General features: G+C 41.6%; 1 protein-coding gene across 3 annotated transcripts in view; it reads right to left on the bottom strand.

Annotated features, from left to right (window-relative positions):
* The window catches only part of cabin1 (calcineurin binding protein 1), a 412,002-nt gene extending 397,768 nt beyond the window's left edge, over positions 1 to 14,234 (bottom strand). For all 3 annotated transcript variants that reach the window (XM_059655154.1, XM_059655156.1, XM_059655155.1), the window contains exons 1-6: positions 13,826 to 14,234; positions 9,705 to 9,794; positions 9,354 to 9,467; positions 5,699 to 5,833; positions 4,911 to 5,091; positions 1,830 to 1,959 (exon numbers count right to left, since the gene is read on the bottom strand). In XM_059655154.1, coding sequence (XP_059511137.1) covers positions 1,830 to 1,959; positions 4,911 to 5,091; positions 5,699 to 5,833; positions 9,354 to 9,467; positions 9,705 to 9,794; positions 13,826 to 13,828 — 653 coding nt within the window. In that variant the 5' untranslated portion in view covers positions 13,829 to 14,234. The remainder of the gene's footprint in view (positions 1 to 1,829; positions 1,960 to 4,910; positions 5,092 to 5,698; positions 5,834 to 9,353; positions 9,468 to 9,704; positions 9,795 to 13,825) is intronic.
* Positions 14,235 to 17,954: the final 3,720 nt, after the last annotated feature.

Here is a 17,954-nt window from a genome sequence, read left to right as displayed (position 1 = left end):
TCTCTCAGTATGGGGATGCTCCCACTAGAAAAGGAGCAAAACTAAACCTTCTTTTGGGCCTTGGGTAGTGTTGTAGAACTGAGGGACCTCGGAGCGGAAGTACATAACTCTTTAAAGTTTGCGTCACATATGGACAGGATGGTTAAAAAGGCATTTGGCACACTTGCCGTCATTGCTTAGTCCTTTGAGTATAGGAGTTGGGATGTTGTTATGTTGAGGTTGTACAAGACATTGGGGAGGCCTCTTCTGGAGTACTGTGTTCAATTCTGGTTGCCCAATTATAGGAAGGATATTATCAAGCTGGAGAGGGTTCGCAACAGGACATTGCTGGGTATGGAAAGTTTGAGTTATAAAGAAAGGTTTGATAGGCTGGGACTTTTTTCCACTACAGCATAGGAGGTGGACAGGTGACATGATAGAAGTCTATAAAATAATAAGAGGTAGATAGAGTTGGTGCTAGTGTGTCTTCCCTAAGATGGGGAATTTCAAGACTAGGGGCACGTTTTCAGGTGAGAGGAGAGAGATTTTCTTTTTAAAAAAAAGGCTTTTTTTTTTACACATGGGCAGTTCACATGTGGAATGAACTTCCTGAGGAAGTGGTGAATGCGGGTACAATTACAACATTTAAAAGACATTTGGATGGATATTTGAAGTGGAACGGTCTGGAAGAATATGGGCCAGGAGCAGGCAGGTGGGACTATTTAGTTTGGGATTATGTTCAGCATAGACTGGTTGGACCGAAGAGTCTGTTTCCGTGCTATATGACTCAATTACTCTATGACTAAGGGTAATGCTACTCTGAATCAGGAAGGACTTGCAAAACACCGTCCTCAGATTCTGCTCTTTCCCACCCCTTTGCACTGCCATATATTGAATTATATTTCCACTCCCCTACATTCCATTTTGCATATGCTCACTCTGAAAACTGGTCCTTAGTTCATAGTCTGCTGATGCTTCATCTTGAGCTGTTTCCTTGGTAGTTTTTGCCAATGGTAGCTTGCCATTATCTACCACTCAAAAGGAACAGGGCACAGAGGTAGCTCACAAGTCTATGTCAACCAGCAAGAGGACTCAAACCATATTACTGACATTACTCTGAACAAATAGCATGAAAAAAGCCAAATGAGCTATCTGCTCCCTGCCAAATCATTGTCATTCCCTACTCACATTCATTAATTCTTCCCTTCATCTTGACTCTGTCATTTACTTGGACCGACACCCTTCTCCAACCAATATTCCTTCATCCTCTTATCATCCATTTTACTCACCATTATTCATTTTATCTCATCTTTGCCACCCATTATACTCACTACCCTATTCATTTTGTCACTTAAATTGTCCCCATTCTTTGCATCATCCATTTCATCCCCAATCCTGTCACTATCAACTACCCCAATTTCAGTGTCATCCATCACCCTTGACTTTCCTTATCCATTCTTCATCTCCCCTTCACTAGCTTTCTAATTGACTCTCACCCTCTGTCACCTGTGCTCTTACCTGCACTCAGTTCCATCCATTTGCTGTCCTTTTGCCTCTTTTTCAGCCAATCCCCAATATTCATTTCCCATCTTTTCTCTCAGGTTGTACAGTTTGCTACTTGAACTTAGAAATTTGATAATTTTTCAGCATCTTTTCCATATATACAGGCATAAAAACTTCCAGATTTATGGCTCTCAAAAGGGTAATTATCAAAGGCTGACCTCAATGCTAAAATTAGATTTACTATGGTGCAGACTACAATTTTCTTTGCTACTACCGGCAAGAATAGAAAGACAAATACATAGTGCCAAACCATATTAGGGCTGTATAGTAACAGGTCAAAAACTTACCATTTCAAGAACATACGGAATGAATCTTTTCGCAAACAAGGCTGTTCTTCAAAAATCTTCTCTTTCAAAACTAAACCCTTGCTGTACCGACAGTCCTTCTCTAAAGCTTTACAGATATAATACAGACAATCTGAAATAGAGAAAGGCAGTGTAATTTTGGTGCTTTTTCTAATTATATATGAAATTTGTTTATTAAGCTGCCACTATCAACATATTCATCAAAAACTATCATAACTAAATTAGTTTCAGAAGCTGCCTTCAAAATCCATATTAAAGCTTCTGCATAGATCATAATGCCTGTCTGTTTTGAACAATCTCTAGAGCAGACATTCTAAGTATTCACCAGCCTGAGGAAAGATCAAATCTGCCAAACTGTCCTTATAAAGATCCTAATGTTTGGGTTTTATTCTGCTGTTTGAGACAGTTCCAGCAATTGCAAATGCTCCTCTCAGTTTCATGCCAAATCCTACATCAGAGGCAAAAACAGCAGCAGCATGCAGAGTGCCTGCGCCTCTCCGGTATTCTGGGCAGAAATCAATTATGTGGTTTAAAACATCTTGGAATTTTGAGCACAAGGAGTGCCACCTACAATTACAATATATCTAAGCCCCTCAATCTTTTATGTCACTTGTTATGATTGCAGAAGATGTTAATAGTGGACAAGTCAGACCCTAGATTAAAAACTATCATAATAGATTATATTTCAAATGTTGGCATTTGCTTAATGCAGTGGATAGTCACTGAGACACATTCATGGGAGGCTGCAGAATGTGTGTTAATAACAAAAGTTTATAACAAAAAGAAGACAACAAACAAAGCAATACACAAAAGTTGGTTAGAACAACCTTATCACAAATATCAAAAAACATTTCAACCTGTAACTGTCCATTACAGATAAACGTCACCACAGTTTTTAAACTGAAATTTTCCAGTTTCTTTCCCTTTGATTGCTGAGACTTTTTTCAAAAACAAAACAAAGTTTCTTTTCAAGTCTGTTGATACTAACCACTCAATTCTGAACTTGGTTTCTATCCAGAGTAGAAACCAATTCCGTTGAGTGACTACTTTCCCTGGACTGATTTGATTCTCCTGCTGGGTGAAACTACTCTACCTTCTTAACTGAACTCTAATTTCTTCAGAACTAAAAGTCTGAACCTTCTCTCCTGCAGTCAAAACTAAATTAATTGCCTTAGTGCATTTACTCTGCTATCATAAAACAGCAGTGCAGAAATCTTTTCCATGAACGTTACAGTGGTCCTGCTAGGCATTCAGCTGTAATCATGAGCCTTCTTAGAACTGACATAGTTTGATCACCATTCCAAACTGACTTTCAGACCTTTGTTGAAAAAGAAATTTCACAGAACTGACCAATATTCATCTCATTTGATGACAGTGTGATTGACTGTTGACTGATGTCTGGGCAAATGGGGGCAGGCAATAAATGTTGACCTAGCCAGCAACAGCCACATTTTGGGAACAAATAATAAAAAGAAAGCTCAGTACATACATTAAAGAAAATTGCCTGCACCTTATAATCTGCAGCTATGTGACAGCATTCACAACTGACTTCAAAGAAAGATGCTGACAAAACAAAGTTCTACAGTGTAAATTCACTTGTCCTCACGTTAAATCTGAGTCGCAAATCAACTGCAGGAAAGAGTGAACATCCAGCAAGAAATACCATCAAACAGGCTGAAGATCAAATCACAACGAAAAATTCTCACAGACAACAAACCATGAAGGAAAAATATACTGTTTGTCCTTCACTTTTTAAATCATTTAACTGACAACAAAATCTACATGGATTAAAGTAATTTAAATGTAAAAATGAATTTAAAATACTGGATTAAAAACCTAGCAAATTATCATAATGGAGAATCTTAGGAGCACAAAGGTGACATTTCGGACCTAGACCCTTTATCAGAAAAGGAGAATGGGATGAGGGTTCTGAAATAAATGGGGGGGGGGGGGGGAGGCGGATCGGAGGTGGATAGAGAAGATAAGTGGAGAGGAGACAGACAAGCACATGTAGATATTATTAAAGGGCTCCGTATCTCTTCTGTCAATGTGGTATATTGCATCCGCTGTACCCAGTGTGGCTCCTCTACACTCGGAAAACCAAGCGGAGGCTTGAGGACCGCTTTGCAGAACACCTACGCTTGGTTCACAACAAACAACTGTACCTCCCAGTCGCAAACCATTTCAACTCCCCGTCCCATTCCGTAGACAACATGTCCATCCTAGGCCTCCTGCAGTGCCACAATGATGCCACCCGAAGGTTGCAGGAGCAGCAACGCATACTCGGTGGCTCAGTGACTCAGCACAGGGACCCAGGTTCGATTCCAGCCTCGGGTGACTGTCTGTGTGGAGTCTGCACATTCTCCCCATGTCTGCGTGGGTTTCCACCGGGTGCTCAGTTTCCTCCCACAGTCCAAAGATGTGCAGGCTAGGTGGATTGGCCATGCTAAAATTGCCCATAGTGTTCAGGGGTGTGTGGGATGCTCCAAGGGGCAGTGTGGACTTGTTGGGCCAAATGGCCTATTTCCACACTAGGGAATCTAATCTAAACTGAAAAACTGAAAAAAGTGTGACGGACAGTTCATCAGAAATGTGACTGTGATGAAGCAGTTCAGACAGGAAAAAACCCCTTTTGACTGCTGGATGACTTGTGAAAATTGAACGAGAGAAAATAAGTTACAATAAATTTTGTTCTTCTTGGTTCTCTTTCTCTCTTTGCACAACTAACAGGTTTCAACATACCGCTGAAATACTTTCCCTCCAGGCACAGTGTCTTCTTGGACAACGGCTTGAAAGGGCTCGGCAGCAAAGTATTTTTAACAAAATAATCATTATTTGTAAGCAGGCCTAGCTAATGTTGGCTGACAAATAGACCATAGATTTCATCACATTCAAAACTCAAGCCCACACTCTTTTAGATATCCACATATTCCAGCAAATGTCACTACAATTACCACTGTGCAATTCTAATCAGCAGCGTCAAATCTTGATTCAATTTCACAAGGTGCAGCTAGTAATTCCATACAGAACTACTTTCTATGAATTCAGGACATGTATACTTACTGGTGTAATCACTAAGTGTGTACAACACAGTGATAAGATTATCCAGACATGGCCAGTGATCTGCATTGCACTTGAGTCCTTCTTCAAAAGCATGACGCGCTAGTGGAATTCGAATTAGCCTCAGGGCTACTCTTCCTATTTTATACCAGAGGTTTACATCTGTAGAATCCAACATTACAGCCTGTGAAAGAGAATCGTTACAAATAAAGAGTTGGGTTGATGAGTGTATGAATGGGGACTAATTGAATTTGGCTTCAGAGAACTAAAGAAATGGCGCAAGGTTCAATAAGTGGCATTTTGTTTCATGTAATCACTGTTCCTCAAACTGTTACGAATATCACAACGTTGGGACAAATTGTCTGACCAAGTGCGATGCGTGGAAAGGCTGTTCCGCTCCAGCCTCCATGCCATGCCTACAAAGCGGAGCAAACAATATAAAAAGTGATATGTAGAAATGTACTGCACAAGCAGGAGAATGAACTCCAAGGGGAAAATGAGCTGAAAGCTTACGAAACCAGCATAAGGAGAACAGTGAAACATCTGAGGAACCAGGGGAAAACAGAATCAAAAAGGAAACGCTAACCTTATTGGTTTCTTTTAATTTAAACACCAACAATCATAATTAGACCACTTAAAAAACCCCTGAGCTGAGTGCCAAAACAAATTCAAAGTATTACCATTCAATAGTTTCAAATCTGGTAAAGTCTTAAACCTTTTCAAAATGATTCTCACATCAACTGAGTCCCTGCAGAAGATCTTTTTTAGAATTGATATATTTTGTTTCTTACCTCGAGGTAAAATTCCATTGCTGTACTTGGGTCATCTTTCTGTGATGCTAAACTGGCCAGGTTTTTATACGTGGAATACTTCAGCATCAATCCAGGGTGCTTTAAACCTTCATTCTCGTCACCCGATAGAACAGCCTGGAAGTTAACACAGCATTACAACATGCAGATTGCAATGAGAGAGTAGATGGCTGCCAGTAAGCAGACAAAAACCACTCCAGAGCTTAACACTTGTGAAGAATCATGGAATAGGATCATAGAATCTCAACAGTGCATAAAGAGGCCATTTCAGCATGTAATATCCCACTGAAGTGAACTGATTCTTGTTTGTTATTTTAGCAACTACCAGGTCCAAACAAAAGGCAGATCCTATGAAATGTCTTGAATGACAAACCACAAACAGCAAAACATGAGAAATATCAAAAGTAGTATTTACACCTCTGCTTGAATACAAAAACGGATTAAAAAACAACACCGAGACAGGATATTAGGAGGGTGATTCAAGCTTAGTTAAAAGATTAGACTTAAGAAAGGGGAAGGAGTTTAAGAAAGGCTTAAGAGAAGAAACTTCAGATTGTAAAGCCTAATCAGACAAACACATGGTCACCAATGTTAGGGCAAAGAAAGAGACTGCACAACAGGCCAGAGATAGAGGAAAGAGGAAGAATTCTAAGACCAGGGAAAGATAACTTTAAATCTGAGACATTGGGAAACCAAGAACCAATATACAAACATGAACACAAGAGATAACAACTGAGTGCAACTTAATGCAGGATAGGATATGAACAGAGTTCTGCATGAACTGAATTTTACAGAGAATTCAATATGTTAAGACAGGCCAAGATAACACTGCTTTTATTACTGTGAATACTGGGTGTGCCAGAAGGATCGACACTGGGTCCACTGCATTTTGTCATTATTATAAATTATGTGGATGTGAACATGGGAGGTATGATTAATAAGTTTGCAGATGTCACGAAAGTTGGAGGTACAATGCAGTGGACAGTGAGGTTACCTCAAAGTACTATGGGACCTGGATCATATCAGCCAATGGGCTGAGGAGTGGCAGATGGAGTTTAATTTAGATAAATTGTTGTGCTGCATTTTGGAAAGGCAAATCAGGGCAGGACTTATATACTTAATGGTAAGGTCTTGGAGAGTGTGGCTAAACAAAGAGACTTTAGAGTCCAGGTTCATAGTTCCTTGAAACTGGAATCACAGATAGACAGGATAGTGAAGAAAGGGTACACTTGCCTTTTTGTTAATCACTGCATTGAGTATAGGAGTTGGGAAGTGATGTTGTGGCTGTACAAGACATTGGTTCAGCCACTTTTGGAGTACTGTGTGCAATTCTAATCACCCTGTTAAAGGAAAGATGTCCTAAAACTTGAAAGGGTTCAGAAAAGATTTACAAGGATATTGCCAGGGTTGGAGAGTTTGAGCTATAGGGAGGCTGAATAGATGGGGCTATTTTCTCTGGAGCATCAGAGGCTGAGGGGTGACTATAGACAGGTTCATAAAATCATGAGGGGCATGGACAGGGTAAATCGGTAAAGATCTTTATCCCCAGGGTAGGGGGAGGTGCAAAACTAGAGGGCATAGGTTTAAGGTGAAAGATTATAAAAGGTACCAAATGGGCAACTTTTTCACACAGAGGATGCTGGACATATTGAATGAGCTGCCAGAGGAAGTGGTGGAGACTGATATGATTACAACATTTATAAGGTATCTAGATGGATATATGAATAGAAAGGGTTTAGAGAGACATCGGCCAAATGCTGGCAAATGAGAAGACTTATAAAGGATATCTGGCCGGCATGGACAAGATGGACTCAAGTCAGTTTCCGTTCTGTATATCTCTACAATTCTATAACTCAGTAAGTCTGGCAGCACCTAAGGAGGGAGCAGCATAGTTAACACCTCAAGCTTTGAGTGACTCTTCTCAAAGGATGCGAAACATTTTACACCATTATTTCAAATAACGTCAGTGGTCATTATCACAGTAATGCTTGTGGGAGTTTTGTGTTTACAAATTGGCTGCTGTGCTCATCTATGGGGCAGCCCAGTGGCTCAGTGGTTAGCACTGCTGCCTCACAGCACCCGAGTCCAACTCCAGTCTTGGATGATTGTCTATGTGCAATTTGCACATTCTCCCTAAATCTGCATGGGTTTCCTCTGTGTGCTCCGGTTTCCATCCACAATCCAAAGATCTGCAGGTTAGATGGATTGGCGCTGATCTATGAATACAAGAGTGACTCCGGTGCACAAGTATTAATTGGCTGTAATGTGCAGAGGTGCTTATTTTCTTAACATTCAATTGCACAACTATTGCTGGGGGCCCCAGTGTGAACATTGTGTTTGGTGCTTTCATCAAAAAACACGATAAACATCACGTCTATTACAGTAGGTCAGAGGCCAGGTATTCCACAGCGAGCTGTTTACCCTTTTGGATACTGCAAAGCACTTCTGCATCAATAAAGCATAAACTGGGAGTGTGATGCAATACTTCCCAAAAGTTATTCTATTACCACTCAAGATGATCAACACCCATTCCACACAGCTTATTCCTTCACCCCATCTGGAAATAAGCTTGTTTCCAGATTGCAAGTGTTAATCCATTCATATGTAAAAATGGACGCAGTGTTATTTTTAGTTAATTCATTCATTCATTCATTTACTCATTAATTGAATGTAGCCATCACTGGCCTGGTTAACATTTATTGCTCTTCCAAAATGCTATTGTTGGGGGTGGGTTTGAGGATTTTGACCTAAATATGCTGAACTGAGAGTGATATATTCTCAATGCAGGATGCTGACTGGCTTGGAATACAATTTGCAGATGGTGATGGTCTAATAAATCTATTGCTTTTGTTTTTCTTAAACTATCACAGTCATGGGTTTGGAAGATGCTGTCAAAGGAGCTTTGATGAATTTCTACAGCGCATTTTGTAGATGTTACACCCTGTTGCTAATCAACATCAGTAGTGGAGGGAATGAATGTGTCTGGATGTGTGCCAATGAAGCAGATTGTTTTGTCCTGGATAGATCAACCTTAAGTGTTGCTGAAACTACACGCATCCAGGCAAGTGGAATGTATTCCATCACACTCCCGATTTACGCCTTCTAGATGGCGGACAGACTTTAGGGAGACTAGAGGTAAATTATTCACTGCAGTACTCCTACTCTCTGACATGCTTTTGTAGGCACCGTATTTATATAGTGAATCCAATCCAGTTTCTGATCAATGGCAACTCCCGGGTAATTAGGTATATAATTAGGACGCAAGGAATTTTCCTGGGCAGGGTCTTAATTGTCAGCACTTGCACACATCAACTCACAAAAGGTATGGCTACCATTGCTGCAGAACATCAAACCTTAATCCACAACGGATCATGCATTATGCCACTCAAAAGTATGAAAAAGTGATACTGCAAACATAGAACAAAATGGTTCTATAGCATGCCTAGGTCCACTAAAAAGAACAGTTGCGAGGGAACACAATAAATATTCAACTTATGATTTCTTAACAAAGTTGACTGATCTACAGCACTCAGCACAGACATTTCAATTCAACTAGTCATAAATATTTTATATTAACTGCAACGACATTAATTGAGCATAAAAAGGGATGGACCTACCAAATCCTATACATGCTCACCTCTTTCAGCAGCTGCGTATTCAGGAGTTCATGATAGGCCTTTGCAGATTCTTCATAGCGATCGTGTTTTTGCAGATCTAAAGCTTTGTGGTACAAAGAAAACGCTTCGGCTTCCTACGTTGGAGAAACATGTGTTAGTTTAATTATTTCAAGTTAGAGCCTGGACAATGAGGACATGACATGATCACACCTTCAATTAAAAAATAACAACTGCTTGCGGGAGATCCCCAGATAACTTGATATAAAAAGGGTGCCAATAACCTGGGAGATAGAGGAATTTTGTCCTCAGTTTGTGCTTAGTTGATCTCAACTGGACTGTGACAATACACAATGTCAAACAATGGTACAAACCTGAGCCTCTTTTGTTTGAGTTTTGTGGCTCTTGAAGGATTCCTCATAGTCTTCGACTACAGTGGTGTCGTTTAAAGCAGCAATACGGATCTAGTAAAACAAACATTTCTTTTTAAAAATTGACTCTCAAAACTAAATCACCAAATTTTATAAGCTTATGAAAAACGGGTACATACTTAAGTTGCTACTCTCTCCTCATCACAAAACACAATAATATATTACATTTGTTTGGTGATACATTAGCCATTTTAATAACAAACAGTATAGCTCCATTTTACAAAAACCCTGTTGTAAAAAGAATAGATCAAATTGATAACGCATTCTGATCTTTATCCTATTCTATTCTATGATCAATCCATACCAGTATATAAAAGCCCCAAACCTTGTGCTTAATTTGGTACATTAAACTCTTACACTGGGCTTTTACCAAAAGCTTTCTGAAAATCCATTTTCACCACAATCTACTAGTTCTCCCTCATCTATTCTACAATGTACTCTCAAAAACATATGCCAACAGGTTTGTCAAACACAATTTCCCTTTCATAAGCCACGCTGAGTTTCACAGAATCCCTACAGTGTAGAAACAGGCTCTTGGGACCAACAAGTCCACACCAACTAAAGAATATCCCACCCAGACCCATTCCCCCAATAACACACCTATTCTATATATCCCTGAACACTAAGGGAAATCTAACATGGCCAATCCACCGAGCCTTTGGACAACAGGAGGAAACCCACGCAGACACGGGGGCAACGTGCAAACTCCACACAGTCACCAGAGGGTGGAATTGAACCCAGTTCCCTGGCGCTGTTAGGCAGCAGTGCTAACCACCAAGCTACCACACCGCCGTGCAATCCTGTTGGACTTTCTAAGTGTCCTGTTATCACATCTTTCATAATAGTCTCCAGTATTTTCCCTACTATGATACCACAAGGTATGGTTGAAGCAAATAGTACAAAAGCATTTCATGGGAAGCTAGATAAGCTAATGAGGGAAAACTAAAGGAAGAGTTTGCTAATAGAGTTAAATCAAGAAAGACAACAGAACGTTCAAGTGGAGCATGAACATTGGCCGGTTTGTGTGTGTGTGTATCCCAGCATATCTAGTGTACAAAAGATATACTCTCTGATCTCCTACATCTCTATTTCCGAATGTTATTCAGGCAGGATCATTAGCCACAGTACAAGAGAGCTACAGACATCTCTCTCCATTAGAGAAAGACTATAGGTTACATGGCTTGACAGTTGAGCATGAAGGAATACATGGAAGCAGGCCTCCATAAAACTACAACAGTCAGTACACAACTAAACTTGAGCTGTTGGGGGTATTATTTGCACCACACTCAAGCCAACTGAGACTACTTTATGATCGTTCCTCCTCTGGCCTTTCCTCTCACATAGTTATTTGTCCAAGGGCTTGGAGAACTGATAACGAGTACATCATATTACAGCATATCACCCTGTTTCAGCTCTGCCCAATGAAATGTAGACAATATCCATTATACAAAAGATCAGGAAGCTATATAATAGCAAAGGTATTACCTGGGACAGTGACTAGAATATAGGGTTCAGCATTAAACAAGACTAGGATGAGTTTGATGGTGATAGGGTGGCGACAAATAAGAAACTGTGTGTCTGCCACATTATAGCAAAAACGTTTTCAAATCTTGAATTTGGGATTCACAGCATCCGATTCATGCCCAGCAACAGCTCAACATTTTCCCTCAGTAGTCTAATGATTAAAAAAGACAGTCTTCTTTGGGTCAGTGCAGGTATATCAAGTTGTGAAAGCTTCAAGAGGAGAGAATTTACTGTGGAAACTTTGAACAAAAGTATATGAGACCAGCAGGACCTGAGCAGGCCTGAGAGATGGTAGGTTGATTTGGATCATGATTTTTGGAAGCCCAATCCACAAAGAGATTTTACCATTCAGCTCCTAATAACTCTAAATTCTAAAAGGATACGATAACATTGGCCAAAACAGGCCAAGTAGGAAAGGATGCAACATTGGAAATTCATAGTTTTAGCTGATATCTCCTGTATGTGACAGGGGTGAGGGCTGGGGGAACTCTTCCCTGGCGTAGGACAATATCACAGTAGTAATTGGTTTGCAGGCTCCTATTCAGAGTAATGGATTGCTGCATATATCTGGCACCTAACCAACAAAGAAACAGCAAGTACTATATTATAATGGAGATCCAGTACATTGAAAGGAAGACATTCAAAATGTTATTTTACCAAATTCACAAAAGCAAAAATAAACACACTAATTAAGCAGGGATCAGATCAATTATAGTGACCCAGTATGGAATGGTTAGTTTTGGAAATGAACTCAGAAAAGACGGTGACATATTGGAAATTCAAAAATGACTGACCAGAAGGACTCCAAGAGTACATTCTTGTGTACGAGTGTCCAAACAGCGCAATATCTGGGAAATGGTGCACCACCGGATATGGCACTTTCTGAATTAAACATTAAAGTAAGGCCCCTTTGATTGTTATAAATTAGAGATCTTTATTCCACATACTCCAAAGTACTGGACTGAGGTATGAGCCCACTTTCTAATCAAAAAGACAAGAGCTACCACAAAAAGACTATTGAAAAGGCTATAACAACCAAATGTTCTCTAATGCAATTCTGGTGTTAAGTTCTCAACCCAGATAGAAGTACTGTGGCATTTGTTACCAGGAATGGACCTTACATTATCCCTACTTTACCAGAGCATAATACTGCTCCCATTCTCTTCACGTAAAGCATCAAGAGTTTTGCAAGTTCAGGTAGACACAGTATGAGCATATCACACTCAGCCCTGTCTGAATGTTTTCTTGGTGACAGCAGTAACATGGAGGGAAGTCAATCCTTCCAGATGACAAGCAAATTACACTGTCAATAACATCAGGACCTACCAGATTTTATGAGGAACTTTTAAGGCAACTCTTTTGCACTTTTTAAAGAGTAAAACCTACCTGGGTGCAACCATAAAAATCATCATCTTCATTATCTCTGTTAATGCTTCAGTAAAGTTATGATGAAGAAAGTGCCCATAATGCAGTTGCTAGGTAATTCAACAAACCTTATACGCTCAAATGCCAGATAGACAACTTTTTTGTGGTATCTTTATGGCTAGCCCAAAAACAAGTGAAACTGTGAACCATACAACAATCAGGTTAACATTCCATTCAGTATCTGTGTACACCAAGAAGCATGTCATAATTGCAGAAGGAAGAGAAAGATTTCTACATCACAAGTTATTTAAGTATTCAATCATTTCTTGGCACTTACAGCACAGAAGGAAATCTTCCTACCAGACATTTCACCGGCAATTACAACGTTCAGTTCATTCATATTAGGTGCAGGTTTGTCTACAAAACGACTTGAATAACATTCTCAATTGGACTGAAATTTAGCAGATAACATTCACACAACATCAGTGCCAAATTATGGCAACCTTCACAAGGGAAAATAACCTTCGCCTGACCTTCAGCAGCACCATCAACATCTTGGACATCACCACTGAGCATAAACTCAACTGGGCCAGTTATATCGATACTATTAGCCATAAAACAGCATACTGACTCCGATCCACTAAATGACCCCTCAAAGCCTCTCCCACATCAACATGAGTTCATGAAAAAAAACAAACCCTCCATCTGCAATGTTTACAGCGTCTCTCTCCACCAGTACTGGTTCATAAGTTCCAGCATTTCCTGCTTTTATTTCCTCACTTGTTGGAACGGCGCAGCAGCAGCACCACGGAACAACCCCCCAATAAAAAGTAACACCATCCAGGACAAAACAAACCAAGGGATGGATCATTTGCGTGTTTCCACATTCATTTATCCAGCTCATTCCCGGTGCTTTGACTGAAGGATGCATTCGCAAAGCTAAGAGCTTCCAGGGCCGACAGCAGTAGCTGTGTTGATGGGGACAGCACCCTGCGAGCTCTCTTGGTTTCTGTACCCTCACAGGTCAGGGCAGGGCAGCCTACCCCTGCCCTGGAGCTGCTTACTAGGAGCTGGGCCTCCGCAAAATGCGAGCTCCCGCCTGTGTGCAGTGCACTGCAGCCCAACGGAGTCATCCCCCCGCCCCCATTCCTGAAGATCAGGTACCGCTCACTCACCATCCTGCTCCGCGAGCCACAGACAGCTCCTGGCTTCACTCACTCTCGGAGAGCTGGCCGGCGGTCCAAAGACTGAAGCCTAAGGCCAGGGGATGCCGCCAGCTCTCAACATCCAGCCCTGTCCCTCGCCGTTACCATGGGACCGAGCCTACAGCACAATAAACCGGCTTCCTATTGGCTGGGAACACCATTTGGCTCTCCCAAATAGATCTCTCCGCTGAGCAACTAACGGCCGCGATATGACCGAATTGGCGGGATCGGGAGATCCAGTAGGCGGGATCCACGGATCCCAAGTGGGGCGCCTACAGATCCACTGGGCCGTGACTGGAGCACAAGGACGGGATCTAGGAATCCAGTGGGTGGAATCTACAGGCTTCGTCCGGAGAGCTCACAGGCGGAGTTTGGGGAGCAAGTAGGCGGGGTCAAAACACCCATGGGGTGGGGCCAAGACGCAAAGGGGGCGGTGCTTGAGGTGGGCGGCTCTGGAAGCCCGGCCGGGCTGGAGGCTTGAGGGTGTATCTGGACGGTCCGGGGTCGCGGCTTGATTTCCGTGGGCGGGGCGGTATTTGCTCGGGTCGGTGACAGGTGAGCAGGGGCCCGGGGAGGCGGGGTGGCGGGGGGCGGGGAGCTTGGTCATTTAGGGCGGGGACAGCTGCGCTTGTGGCGAAGCTGGACGTGCAGGCGGTGGGGCCAGTTGCACGTGGGCGGGCCAGACATGAAGGGGGAGCGGCCTGATGCGCAGGGGGCGGGCTGTTGATTGACTGTCAAGCGGGGAATCATACGTCTGGATTTTAAAGATGGCGCACAGTAGGTTTGGAGGAGGTGGTGTAGGTCAAAGATGTCTAAGGGGTCAGTGATCATCGTTATATTTAAGATATTTATTATAATGTTTATCACAATAAGTAAAAATATTTAAGCTGACTATGGACCTGGACAAAGGGCAATCTAGAGTAAGAATAATTACGTGGGAGAACGCATAAGACCATAAGTCATAGGAGTGGAAGTAAGGCCATTGGGCCTATCGAGTCCACTCCGCCATTTCCACTCCACCATTTAATCATGGCTGATGAGCATTTCAACTCCACTTCCCTGCACTTTCCCCGTAGCCTTTGATTCCTTGTGAGGTCAAAAATTTACCAATCTCTGCCTTGAAGACATTTAACGCCCAGCTTCCACTACGCTCAGTGGCAATGAATTCCACAGGCCCACCACTCTCCGGCTGAAGAAATGTATCCTCGTTTCCATTTTAAATTCACCCCCTCTAATTCTAAGGCTGTGCCCACGGGTCCTAGTCTCCCCGCCTAACGGAAACAACTTCCCAGCGTCCACCCTTTCTAAGCCATACATTATCTTGTACGTTTCTATTAGATCTCTCCTCAACCTTCTAAACTCTAATGAATACAATCCCAGGATCCTCAGCTGTTCATTGTATGTTAAACCTACCATTCCCGGGATCATCTGAGTGAATCTCCGCCGGACATGCTCCAGCACCAGTATGTCCTTCCTGAGGTGTGGGGCCCAAAATTGGACACAGTATTCTAAATGGGGCCTAATGAGAGCTTTATAAAGTCTCAGAAGCACATCACTGCTTTTATATTCCAACCCTCTTGAGATAGATGACAACATTTCATACGCTTTCTTAATCACAGACTCTACCTGCAAGTTAACCTTTAGAGAATCCTGGACCAACACTCCCAGATCACTTTGTACTTCTGCTTTACGAATTTTCTCACCATTTAGAAATTAGTCCATGCCTGTATTCTTTTTTCCAAAGTGCAAAACCTCGCATTTGCTCACGTTGAATTTTATCAGCCATTTCCTGGACCACTCTCCTAAACTGTCTAAATCTTCCTGCAGCCTCCTCACCTCCTCAGTACTACCTGCCTGTCCACCTATCTTCGTATCATCGGCAAACTTCGCCAGAATGCCCCCAGTCCCTTCATCCAGATCATTAATATATAAGGTGAACAGCTGTGGCCCCAACACTGAACCCTGCCGGACACTTGTCACCGGTTGCCATTCCAAAAAAGAGCCTTTTATCCCAACTCTCTGCCTTCTGTCAGACAGCCAATCCTCAATCCAAGCCAGTAGCTCACCTCAAACACCATGGGCCCTCGCCTTGCTCAGCAGCCTCCCGTGAGGCACCGTATCAAAGGCCTTTTGTAAGTCTAGATAGATAACATCCACTGGGTTTCCCTGGTCTAACATACTTGTTTCTACACTTTCAGTTGGGTAAAAAAAACTGAGTTGAATAAACTGCAGTAAAATGTTGCCAGAAAAAACAAAGGTGAACAATAGGTAGCCTTCAGAGAATAGATAGTTCACACACAAGTAGGTGCCTGAAAGGAAAAGGAAGGGCAAACAAATCCAACGTTCCTATGAAATAAGACTAAGGAGATAGAAATGAAGATAAACAACATTGCGGATATGACCAATGTCAGGTGGAAAATACAACTGAGAACCAGACTGAGAATAAATTGTTAAGAGAGGAGGTTTAAAAAAAGCAAGTGAAACAAAGAGACTGACAGCTAATATAAAGAGGTATACCAAAGCCATCTGTAGGCTAACAAATAAAGGATAATAAAAGGAATGGGCCAGTTAGGAACTGAAAACGGTATACACACATGGACGTAAGGATCTAGCTGTGATATTAAATAAAGACTGTGCATCTGTCTTTACCAAGGAGGAAATTGTTGCCCAGGCCATAGTGAAAGAATGGAAAATTCTTGAAAGAATGGAAAAAGTTGAACTTGATGAGAACAAAGTATTGGGTAGGCTGTCTGTACTTAAAAGTTGATCAGACACCAGGACTAGATGAGATGCATCTAAGAACAGTAAGTGAGAATGGAACTTGCAGAGGCACTGGCCATAATTTTTCTGACTTCCCTTGACTCAAGGGTGGTTCCAGAGGACTGGACAATTGCGAATATTGCAGACTCGATCCAGAAAAAATATGAAGATGAGCCAGTAAGTGCAGGCCAGTCAGCTTTATTTCTGCGTTGGGGAATCTATCAGGAAAATCAATACAGGATACAATTAATATTCACAGGCACTTACTTAGGGAATTTTAAAATACATTTTTCACCTTGAGTAAATTTTTGAAACTTTTTGAAGAGGTATTGGAGGAAGTTGATCAGAGCAATGATGTGACATAGCGTTCGTGGACTTCCAGAATGCCACACAATAGACTTTTGAGGAAAGTCTAAGCTCATGGAATAAAAGGAACAGTAGCAATGTGGATATGGAACTGTTGTATGAGACAAAACAATGAGTAGTAGTTAATGGACATTTCTTCAGACTGCAGGAAATTTTGTCATGGAATTCCCCAAGGGTCAGTGTTGGGGCCATTGTTTTTCCTGGTACATATATAGTAATAATCTAGACCTTGGAGTGTAGGACAAAATGTCAAAATTTGTACATGATTTCAAGCAGTGTAAACTATGAGGAGGATAGTACAGCACTTTGAAAAGTCAGACAAGTTGACAGTGACAAGTCGTAGATGAATTCTATTGCGGAGAATTATAAAGTGATACATTTTGGTGGGAGGAACATGGACACAGAGAACTCAACTCTAAAAAAGGGTACAGGATCAGAGAAACTGAATTATATGTACATAAGCCTCTACAAGTGACAGGAGAGGTTGAAACAGCATTAATAATAAGCATACAGTATCCTGACCTTTATTATTAGAGATATCGAATACAAGAGCATGGTAGTTATATCACACTCATATAAAACACTAGTTCAGCCTTGGCTGGAGCATCGTGCTCAGTTCTAGGCACCACACTTTAGGAAAGCTTTGAAAGTATTCAAGTGAGAAGAGATTTACGTGAACAGTTGAAGGTATGAAGAGCCTCAATGATTGCTTAAGATCTGGATTGCAATGCCTGAGAATGTAGTGGAGACAGGTTCAAATTCATTCAAATGAGAATTAAATTTATCAGGGTAGGAGGAAACGTACAGGATTATCAGGAGAAAATGGGAAATGCATGAAGTCAATTTTTGTCCAGACAGCCAGTGGAGACAAGATAGGGTGGCCTCTTTGTACTGTAATATTTCTGTGATTCTATGCAATCCTGGAACTAGAGGTATTTTAAACTGGAGCTGGTTTAGCAATTCTCTGTTGATA

Source organism: Stegostoma tigrinum, chromosome 26 (assembly GCF_030684315.1).
Source record: "Stegostoma tigrinum isolate sSteTig4 chromosome 26, sSteTig4.hap1, whole genome shotgun sequence".
NCBI lineage: Eukaryota > Metazoa > Chordata > Chondrichthyes > Orectolobiformes > Stegostomatidae > Stegostoma > Stegostoma tigrinum.
Note: the sequence above shows the minus strand (reverse complement) of the source record. Positions and strands in the feature narration are given on the sequence as shown.